Source organism: Folsomia candida, unplaced genomic scaffold, assembly GCF_002217175.1.
Source record: "Folsomia candida strain VU population unplaced genomic scaffold, ASM221717v1 Fcan01_Sc001, whole genome shotgun sequence".
Taxonomy (NCBI): domain Eukaryota; kingdom Metazoa; phylum Arthropoda; class Collembola; order Entomobryomorpha; family Isotomidae; genus Folsomia; species Folsomia candida.
Window position 1 is genome coordinate 11,605,941 of NW_019091193.1, and position 11,652 is coordinate 11,617,592.

An 11,652-nucleotide genomic window follows, 5' to 3' on the forward strand; every position below is an offset into this window, starting at 1 on the left:
TTATGCAACTGTATGATCTCTTGCGTCTGCAATAACAATATTATGAAACACGAGACAATATCCTGGTACTGGTAAATGAGTCATCTTGCCCACCGTTCACGCAAGACTTACAGGAAAAAATTGACTGTATTATTATTCAGAATGCACTATTCATGAGACATTTGTACATATTCGTAACCTTGTTGAAATTTTAATACTGTAATTAAGAGTATGTAATTACGAGTGCAAAATACGTATGCTACTTATATCTAAACATATTAAATATATTATAACTTGGGTGCGGACCGATATATATCAACCACAAGTTATTTAGAGTAGCCTTAAAATGATATTGTTTACGTATCTACATATAAGCCACCTCTCAACAAATCTGCAAATATTCTACCTTGATCTTGTACAATATGCAAGTATGTAGCTCAACCATTTACTACGTATAGATCGGAAACCATGCAGAAACAATTTATTTTGGCGAAAGGGAAGCTGGTAGAAACCGACTCCGCATTTTCATCTCTGTCCGTTGAATTGAGTAGTAATATCCGTGCCAAGAATACCAATTTAATCCAGTTCCGTAGGATTGGAGCCTTCCACGAGATCCTCCACCCAGGTAGGCCCCGTTGAGGTTGGACTGGAAAATGTAGGGCAGGAATAATATATCAGACTGCACAGAAAACCTACATTTTCTCACTAAAAAGAGCTATTTCCAATCTTACAAAGTGACAATTTTTGTACCACCAAGCCCCCTGATATTTTTCAGCACAGTTGACCATTTGGTCCAAGTCATTGTCTTGATCCTTTGTTGAAAATTGCATCCCGTTATGATAACTCAAAGAGTCACCTAATAAAACAGGAATTTAATTTATAAATATTTTATTAACGACGCTAGTATGTGGGTTAAGTAACACCTCGTAAAATGTGTACTACACGTATACGTCTGCGTATCCCTGCAAACTTCAATAACAACTTGAAATGAAATGTTCAATATCAATGTTCAATACTGCTTTCACATGTTGTAAGAAGGAAGGGTTTTCCCCAGCTTTTTACATTTTTTCGCTGAAACTCGTTGTCGAAAATACTGATGCCCAAAATACAAAAAAAGATATATGGCCTAGTCACCTACACCTACACATATACGTGTATGACCTTTCTCTCTGTGTCGTACAAGGATCTGGACTGGAATGGATAAACGATTTTAGCAAATCCATACATGTACATCGTTAAACTGAGATAAGGGTAGTGACAACTCATAAAATTGCTCTTCTAACAACTGCCATATTACTGTAAACAAGTCACGCAGGCACAGCTTATCCTTCCTGATGTGTTTTAACGTTCCCGTCAGTTGCAAAATCAAAGATTGTAACGTTGCTAAATCTGTCCTGCATACATAAATAAGTAAATATGCTGCAATTTACTTAATTTATGTAGTCATACACTGCACAATCAAAAATGCAGGAACTTATTTCAAGTAATGCACTTCTGTAGTAATAATTGGGTTTATTTATACCGTGCGTAGTGCAAATGTCACCTGAAATATGCATACGCAGAGTGAAGTGGGCGTCTTTTTCATCAAGGAATTCTGCGCTTCGTTATCTAAGTGCTACCTTGCTTGCCGTGAGTGAACAGCTCGTGAGTTTTCCTTTCATCAGTGGGGAATGAAGGAGTAGTGCTACACAGTGGGCAATATAAATGATTCATTTACCTGACGACCCTGAGACATAGTCGGCAAGATGGAGTCGGTATTTGTCACTTGCATTTGCAACCCTGAAGTACGCGTAATTGGCATCTCTCCGCTCTTCACTCCAATCAACGAGCTCAACCTTCAGCTCTTGATCGCCAAACTGTGAAATTTCAGCAATGGTCTCCAAACCTGTGTAGTTCAATTCAATGTAAAGCGTCTCATCGCAGACGAATTCATATGTATGAATACTCTGAGTTTTACATATTTATACATGGTTAAAGAGAAAGCTAATTTTATTTCACCGTTAAGTCTTAGTTTTTAAGCTTGGACTAGAGGTCGATTGAATGATATACAAAATTTCAACTGCAATACAATCTTATGGCTTGAGTTTAATTATTAAACGAGCGAAAGTGCCTACTGGCATAGCCTAAACATTATCGCGATAATGATGGACCTGAGAAGCTCATAAATTTTTAAGGAGAAAACTCTGTATGCTACGCACATTAACAAATAAATTGACGGAAAGCGAGATCAAATCAGAGAACCAAAAATGCAAGCACAAACTTCACTTGCCCAGCCAGTGTTGCTTGTGTGGAGAACCGAATCCTTTTTGGTATTCTTTCCAAGATCGGTAGAAATTTTCTCTAGAATCTGTCCGGCGTTGAATCACTGTCCATCCTCCTCCGTCAGTTTCCAAGTCACAATACACCTGCAGACAGACAGATACAAAACAACAGCGAAATTACAGACTGTCTCTCTGGCAAGCACAAGAATCCAATCTGTCTAGAATTTTTTAATTTGCGAAACTGAATAAGTTGGTTGGCTAAATTTTACTCAGAAACTAGTTTTGTAAGGTCAGGAATGATCTATAGATCATTTCACACCGTTTGTGAAAGTTCTAAAGGCGGCGTGAAGACTAAAAAACTTGGATATAAACAGTTCAAACATTAAACTCTATGAGATGTTTTTCCCAATTTACCAATGACAATAAGCATGCTTCATAAAAGAGGAGAAAGTACTATTGTGTACTTTCAGGCTGTTAAAAGTCGTAAAGAGCCATGAGAGAATGAGACGAATGCACGTGCGTATGTTCATACATATGTACATATGCTTATGTAGGGCATGTGTACATGCATGGGCGACTTGTGTTTATCTTCTCGGTAGAGATTTTAATGTATTAACTACAAAAATAAATACATCCATTTCAATGAGAGAAACCCTTTGTTAGAAACATCTTTTGTGATCCTACAGCAGCACATTTTGTGAAAGGAAGGAAATCTTTTTGCTCGACTTTCTTTAAGAATGATTATAGAGCATTAAACGTAAATAAGTTGTGCCAGCTCAGTCTCGCTTTCTTTTAAAGAGTACAAAAGTTGGATGATAATTTTGTCCAGGTACTAAATCTTCCGACTCAAATTTTGAGCACAAAACTTGTTTATCATCATTGGATTTGCACACAAAGCGCAGTTTGGCCTTGACTATGAGCAGCCTATCGATTTCCGTCTGTGATATGATACTCTTCAACTTCTTGAGCCAGTAACATAATAAGCTCAAGGTTCTTGAACAGTTACAGCGATTAGGTGTGGTTGTTGGGTCTCGATCTGTGTAAGCTGCTGTGTGCTCCTTGTTGGAGCTAATGTGTATTGCAAAAGTTTGAGGTTTGCCTTACCTCTGCAGGATTATCCGACTTGATGGAGGGGAAAATGGTATAAACTCCGCTTCGCGAGTGACCCATGAGCTGAATTTCTCCGCAATCCCGGGGTCGTTTCACTGAAATATATGGAAAGAAGTAAGTGGGTCATTACATCGAAAAAATACACAGTTCCATTTTGGTCGTGGTGAATAGCAAGAAAGAAAACTAGACGTGATTTCAGATCTGAGCAATACCATTTTTTGTTTTAATAAGCTATCTTATGGTGTAAACATACTTATTATTTCTTCCCATCATGGTTTGTTTTGTTTAATGCATTTGTACCACAAGATAGTTGTGTGAGATGACTTGGATGAATGTGCAAGAATTGAGAGTATAGTGATGTACCTATTTCTCAGCCTCTTGGGTATTCAAGATTCACTGAGAGTAAGTTTTTTTTCGATTTAGAGCTCTCATTATTCTTCTTCAGAAACGAAAAAAGGTTTCACTCCTTCCAATCAAAATGCATTCCCTCACTTCGCCTTTTGCTCAAACAACCTTTATTTTACAACACGTGTTGTCGAAGCTTAGAAGATGCTAAAGACCAAGAGAAACATGAGTTTGGTAAAAATGGACCAAATTGCAAAAAAAAACTGAACCAGGCACCATGAGCTAGACTAAATCATGAAGAGCAAAGAAACAAGTTTGCTTCTGCTGCTTCTGTACTCGAATTCCCATTCTGCTTGTGTATGTCTTTACAAAACTTTAGGTAGTATAGAAAGTATATTTTCTCCAACTGGGTTGGTCTCCGTACAACAAATACAGATATTCTTCTTCAGCCTGCGAGCTTGTCCTATTACATTTTACTCTGTAAAATAAAACATTTTTGAGCCTTGCTTACTTCCTAAAACTATTCAGCACGATGCATTCCCATAAAATGACAGAACGCTTTCTCCCTCTCTCCCTCTCTCCCTCTCTCTCTCTCTCGAGATGAAATACACAGTAGTCAGTCAGTCGTGAATCCTCAAAAACAAGTTAAGGTCCAATATCAAACCGAGTGTATGCTTTCACAAACAATGTAAAGCATGTGTGATCTGTGTGTCATCCTAAACCAAAGTCGATCTGTAAATCTCAAAAAAATTCCTGAGGCTTCTTCCCCTTCCAGCAACTCTAAAATAGGAATTTCACATCTGCAACTTTCACCCCAAAGCATTTATACTAAATAACTCGACTTGTCTCCTTGTTTGCACGATATGCGTATAGTAAGCATTTCTGAAGAATGGGTGATGAGGTCAAGGTCAGAAAATGTTTGCAAATCGTATAAGAGTGATTTGACCTTGACCTATTGGAATATATTTATTACCAATGTTAAATGTGCATTATGTTTTAATTATGTTATTGTGCTCGTGTCAGCCCAGAAAAAAACGGACGAGTTAATGATCATACGTGTGTATGTACGAATTGGCAGGAGCATGTAGCACATGTGGGACGTTGTAGGTTTGTTGGGAGCCTTACCCTTCAGTCTTCGTGACAAACATGGGCCGAGGGATTCGTCGTTGATGGTTCCACCATCGACGAGGGAAAGTTTTCTGACGGAGGAGGAGAGGGATCCTCGAGAGTGGTCCACATCCGCCTGGACCGAGTTCCCCTCCTCCTCGGCTAATAAGACAGACGGGCCCACAACTTTAGCGTCTTGTCGCAATGCGTAAACAGTTCGGTTGCCTGCTCGCTCCAGCCCCGCCATTAAATTCTCCTCCAGTTTCTGAAACATTAAAATGATTCAATTGGATTCTCCCATTCTGGTTTTGTTCAGCTCTTCTGCCTGAACTTTTGCGGTTCCGTGGTGCGGAGAAGCACAGTAGTCGTTTTATGCTCAGCATGATGAAAAGGTCCGGTGGGGTCTCAACTTTTAAAATATGTCAACGGGTACCGATTTTATTCAGACTTTGGTAGTATTGGCAAACAGTTTGCTGTTTTGTGGTCCTCTCTCAATGCCATCATGACCTGATGCGGTACATATTTTACAACTGCCATAATTCAACTCACAAATCAAATGCATTTACTACCGTTTTGGGAGCCAACTAAAAGTTTGCTATTCAGGCCATGGGCAACTTAGTTGTACCAAGAACTTTCCCTCTCTCTCTCTGGCTCTCACTAAACTGCATGTTTGCTTGTCTGTATTGTGTAAAATACGGCTCCAACAAAAGGATAGAGAATTAGAAATGATTCTGAAAGCATTATCATTAGGTGAGTAAAAGTCGGAGAGAAAACGCTGTGAAAGTATGTATATAAAACTGTCAAAATAAATAAGCTAATATATTATTTAAGCCGTCAATGTCGTAACAAGTGTAAATTAATAATCAGTAGAAATCAGTAGAAATTTTTACAATTACAAATTTTCATAGAATCAAAAATGAAGTTCATATCCTTTATAGTACAATGTAATGGATCGTTAGATGATTTATGTATATAAGAATAAGAAAGCTAAATATATTGGATTTATGGGAGTATGGGAGTGTTCAAAATAGTCTTACGTTCATGTTGTAAATTGTCTGAAGTGACGATTGGCCCACGTCCCTTAATTCCGTCTTGACAGCCTGCACCTCGTTTGAGACCTACATTTAATCACATTTCATTTATGAAACATTAGTTTCGCCATATCATGAACATCATCACATCATCACATGAGAACTCGTAGATACAAAACATTTAAAAGAAACGTATGTATAATGTGTCCTTGAATTTGTAAGTACATTTATGTAAGATGCCACAAGTCTCACTTTATTCAAAACTGGAAAATTATGTAGACCATATGCAAGCACACAACACTGATTTACCTGCTTGGATGCCATTTCGATATTTTCCATTTTCAGAAGCGATTCCTTCGACAGCTCGAACATCACGGCCGACCTAATAAGAGGAAATAACATAACTTTCACCCGTACGTTGCAGTCTTTAGTATATTGTTCTTTCACACAGTTGTGTGTCTATTAAACGCCTACTTCAACATGGGCAACAAAATTACTGTAATTTGGCACAATGCTCCAACTTCACGATCACAGTCCATTACTGTTATTGGCATCTCTTTCATCAGTTTTATTGCTGGGCGTTTCGTCAAATTTTCACTCGCTCTCAACGCAGGAAGAGCTCCTATATCTCACTCTTCCAGGTCATCAGCAAACATATGTGAAACAGCAGGAGTTGACCGTATATTACGTGTTTAATGAAATTGAACTTGTCTCATGGAAGCCAAAAGACACTCCAAGTCTTTTCTCCACAGGAAATTAATGAGCAGTATAGAATCCTCTCTCTTAAGTGTACCACATAGATAAGTACGTCATCTTCGCTCGAGTATATAGTGACATAACCATCAATCCTGAGATTCTGACGAAATCCAGGAGAGGTAAGACGTTAGCCTAGTCTCATCCCGGAGAAGCATACGTTCAGCCCATTTTTGCTGCTCTGTCCGATGTGCGATACTCTTTTTGGTGTACATATCGGTATGTGTGGTCAACATGCATGTATGTAGGAGTCAGTTAATTGACAAAACGACCTCATACTGAGGATAAGTACAAGCGGGGTAGACAGACATGAGGGAAAGCAAAAAGCACGGGTGGGAATGTGAGAATTGCAGCTAAATGGAATTACGTGGTTGACGATTGGATTATTTTCTCAACAGCATTATCAAGTCTCCGGTTCATCGTCTGAATCTCGGTCTCAATCTTATCTTCCACAGTCTTCATGTTTGATACATCTCCAGCGACAGAATTAACTGCAAACACAGCATCGGATGAAGAAAAGAAAACATTAATCCCCCTTTTATTGAACTTTTATAGAAGCTCGTTCAGCAATTCAGCAATTTCTTTTATGGAGTCCTGTACGTGTATGTCTTAACGATACAACGGCTAAATTGTGCAGAGCTGTACTGTTTGGACCTCTGCAAAATTGTCGTGTTGATCCAAAGAGTACGTACTAAAACTTGTGATTTTAGAACATATATGTAGGCTGACCTCCATATCTTCTTACGGTATGATATTCTTACGAGCAGTTATTAGGTGATAATAATTATACAAAATCATTTAAATGACAATAATTCCTACCTAAAGAGTGTACTTTGTCCAACAAGGAGCTGACCTTAATATCCTGCTGCATTATTTTATTTTGCATCGACTCATGTATGGATTGTAAATTTGTTAACTGTAAATTATCATGAAAAGAGGAAACTCAAACATTTTTAGTACACGCGAATTTTTTTTGCGAAAACAAAAACATGAACTTCTGTAGTAACTTACCTGTGATATCAAGAAGGCCAAATGCGAGTCAAGTTTGACAAATCGGAATGCTTGAGTGATTACACGATAATCATTTACATTCAAGTTATTATTCGAATTAGAATTCCCAACTCGTTCCAGCCATTTCTTTAAGTTGTCATTAATCTCCATTCCCTCTTCCTCCGTTTCCATCAAAGAGGAAGGCGTCTCTACAGAATTATAAACGAAGGAGTCGGTGCTCACGGTTTTCGGGATGATCACCAGTTTCTATTAATACATACAAATTAAATATTAGCAAATTTTTGAAATTAGTCATTCCAGATCCCATTCATTTGGAATAAAAATTGCAAGAAACTTTGCTTGCAAAAAGTGAAGCTTTGCATATCTCGAGTATTTTTAAAAGAAGCGATGAACACGTCAGTTTCGATGTCCTATTCATTCAAGCGTGGTGCATAGATCGAAAAAAAGACTTACCTCATTTTCATCCATGTGCTTTTGTAGTTTGGAGATCTCATCAATTTTAGACGAAACTGATGACTTTCCAATATGCAGCTTTCCTTCATCCTTTTCTTCGCTTACATTTATGTTCCCACGGTTGGCAACAGCAGTATTTTCTTTAGAAATTTGGGTGAACCCATTTTCGGCATCCACAAATGAACCCAACGCTTCAATCAAATAGAGAAGCACAATGACGTGTGCCCAAGGAACACTGATTTGATTACGTTTATTGCCCATAATAATCCACTTGAATTCACTTGCGAAATTAATGTAAAATAGAGCTTGAAGCCAACACGGCACAGAGAAAAGTAAATTGCTAATATTTTTATGTGCTTGGTTGTTCTGTGATGCGGGGCTCACAAAATTCAACCACTTATGTCTTGATATTCATAGCTTTTGAGGGCAATTTTTCATACACGTTCTCTGTGTAGTTGAACAAGAAACTGTAGTTCAAATGTTTCACTTCTTCCTTGCAACTCATAAATCATGAAGCTTCTCTAAATATAAATTCGTTTTCAACCTTCTACATATTTTCACGGTCGTCGTCTTTGTTGTTGTGTCACGTTAGTATGCAGGCTATTAAATTTCGGTAAAAAATCATTAGGAATATTCAAGTATTTGTATTAAACCGAGATCTGGCAAGGTTCCAAACTGCGTCATCTTCCCAACTGACTCAACAAAACATGAATGAAAAATCGAAGGCCTTCCGTCTATTTTATTTTTTTTTTTCAAAATGTAATCACAAAAAGTAAGCCAACGCTAAACGCTAAAGTTTGTGAAGACATTGCTCAATAAATTTCAGAGTCGCATTGTTAAGAGGAGAAAACTAAACGTGCCTTAAATGAATAAACTATAATTATGGACCAATTGTAATTTGAACTACACAATCGTATCAATATGAAAAATTAGTTGCATGCAGAGGATGCTAAAGTCTAAAACTGTGTGCAAGTGAGAAATGCGTAATGACGACTGCCATACTCATCCAAAAGAATGTAACTACGCAAGCAGTTGTCAATTCTTGAACTTGCAATAACGTACAGCAAACAAAATCAGGCTTGGCATTTTACATGTGTGCGTATGTATTTTTATTCCAGTCAACCAACATTCAGTTGACGCTGGAAAAGTGCACAAAAACTCTAAGGATACGACTGCTAGCATTTCTATATAGATCAGTTTGAAGTGTGTTTCTCTTACAATGTGAATAACATTCTGCTTATTTCAAGACTTTATTTAAATCTAAGGACAACCGTGTGCATACTGCACAGATGATAAGATAAGTTAATGCTCCATTGTGCGTAACTCCTATAAAATCCGTATCATATTTGATCAACAGAGTTAATCTTGTTAAATTCTGCAATACACGAGCAATCGTTTAAGAGCAGTCATGAAGCTCATGCGATCTACCATGGATGTATGCATGTATAGCATATATTTTGTTCACTTACAGAAAAATTGGAATACTGGATGCATAAAAATGAAAGATATGAAGTAACTAAAAAAATGATTTTCGCTGGTAGCAGGAGATAAGCTGCGGACTACGGTACATATTTCCGTTATTGTGACATTTTCATAATTAGTAGGTGATATTTTAGACCCAACTTTTATTAATTAAATATTTCGGTTGGCAGTGTCTCCAAGTCAGTCATTTATTCAGTAGTCAGTTGAACAAGATTTGTACGAAAAACAAGTCAGGAGATCACCGATGGCAATGACACGTCACGTCCTCTCGTCGTCGGAAAAGTCAAGGCCTATTTTGGAATGAATTCTTGTCTGTACCAGTCAAAAGTATATCACAAACTTTCAGTACAGACTTCGTGTAGCCCGAGATACATTACCTTGGCTCTTTCTTAATTTTTAAAACCATCGTGTGATCCATTGATCAATATTTTACTAAGGTGGCGACTCTATTATGAAATTGGTTTTCACAAAGTAATACTTAATTTTTTCTTAGTTTCTTCAAAATAATTCAAAATAAACATATCCAAAATAATAATACAAACCAATTGGAAAGTATGTAAATATAGTATAATAACCGTGTTACAAATGTCAAGTCAAGTTTTGCAACAACTATAGCTTGACAGACGAACAGACATGACGATTCTATAGGCCTTGGCTCGGGCTAAAAATTGCAATTCGATTCATGAATTATTCATGATCCGGAGATGAGGCTCGCTCAGCCAATCTCCAAAATGAAAATATAGGTTACATGTACGCTATACTCCATACGAGCTAGAATTTTATAATGAAGAATCGATTATGATTGTGATCAAAAAAAGAATTGATAGCGTTATTAAGTACGTTTTTTGATCGAGGTGCAGCAATGCCTACTTTCCATAATGAAGTTGGAAAATGACTAATGCATCAAATGGGTAATTCGAAACTCACAGTGACTCGCATTTGAAGAACAACACTGGGACAAAAACTTACAAGTTTTATGGCACAAATGGAGATCTCTGGAAATATGTCTTTGTTGAATTTGAAATGAATTGTATGCTTTCTCCTAGCAGACATTGTATAGATTTGTAATGGTATAAATGCGAGATGTCGACTTATTTTAATCTCGACCTTGATTTATTTTAAGTGTCCAACATGCTTTCATAAATCATGAAATGACAGCACAATCATCGTTCCCTAAAGTGGGTCTTTCTCCATATATGCTCAAATGCCTCCAATCGCCTCCTTTGTGGAATTCAAAGTATGTGTGGGTCCAACATTCAATGCTCTTGTAACGGCTGAGCTGGCACACGGAATTACACAAGAGAGCAGTTTTACGCTTAAAATTTGTATATACAAGTTTTCGTTGAATTTTTACATGCGATTCTTATCGGTTCAAAAGTTTTCAGAATGTCCCTTTAAACAACTTTGTGACTTTTACACGACGGCAGCAGCCTCAATACAGAATAGAAGTGCTGACATTTTCCTTTCAGTTTAGTCAGAACGGTAGAAAATCAGGTCAACTGCCATTAACAAGAAGGCTCAAAAACTTGGAACATGGCATACATGTCCTGTGACACACGTTGCAGTGTAAAAAACTTGAGAAAGTAGACAATTTCCACTTTTGTGAAATAGGGTTCCTCGCCCATAACATGTATGCATACGAATATACGCAAATACATGCATACATCTGTACCTATATCTTGAGTAATGAAAATAAGATACTACTGCTTTAAATTCTTATTCAATCATTCAAGTGTTGATTGCTTTTTATACCTCTTTCTGTTTGCGATAAACTGGTTTATTGCGATAAGTAGGCTTGTCTTTTATGCAAGTCTTCGATTGGATCACATCCAGTCGACCGTTTACACATATGTGTGCAGATGAACAAGGAATTAAATTCGAAGACGGCAGAACGAGGTAATAGCTGCAGTGCACTCGTAATATATGTGTACAGGTTACGGATAAGCGCACTCCAAGTACATATGTCGGATATTGTGTACAAAGTAAATGGAGCCTCGATTCTCACAATGGAGAATTTTTTCCTGGAAGTACTAAATAGAAAGCCTCTGACAAATAAACTTTGATATGTAGTAATAGCATTCTCTAGCTTGATTGCCAAAGTAGGATCTTTATTTTATCCA

At 37.4% G+C, this 11,652-nt stretch overlaps 1 protein-coding gene across 1 annotated transcript; it reads right to left on the reverse strand.

Moving 5' to 3' along the window:
• Positions 1 to 107: 107 nt before the first annotated feature.
• LOC110842315 (fibrinogen C domain-containing protein 1) lies at positions 108 to 8,571 on the reverse strand. The gene is made up of 12 exons (XM_022088031.2): positions 8,051 to 8,571; positions 7,598 to 7,843; positions 7,406 to 7,502; positions 6,954 to 7,077; positions 6,143 to 6,215; positions 5,840 to 5,920; positions 4,821 to 5,067; positions 3,345 to 3,445; positions 2,249 to 2,384; positions 1,697 to 1,864; positions 711 to 835; positions 108 to 625 (listed from the first exon to the last, which is right to left on the reverse strand). Exons 1-12 carry the CDS (start codon positions 8,309 to 8,311, stop codon positions 461 to 463), a joined length of 1,824 nt encoding a protein of 607 aa, XP_021943723.1. The 5' UTR covers positions 8,312 to 8,571; the 3' UTR covers positions 108 to 460.
• Between the last annotated feature and the right edge of the window lie 3,081 nt (positions 8,572 to 11,652).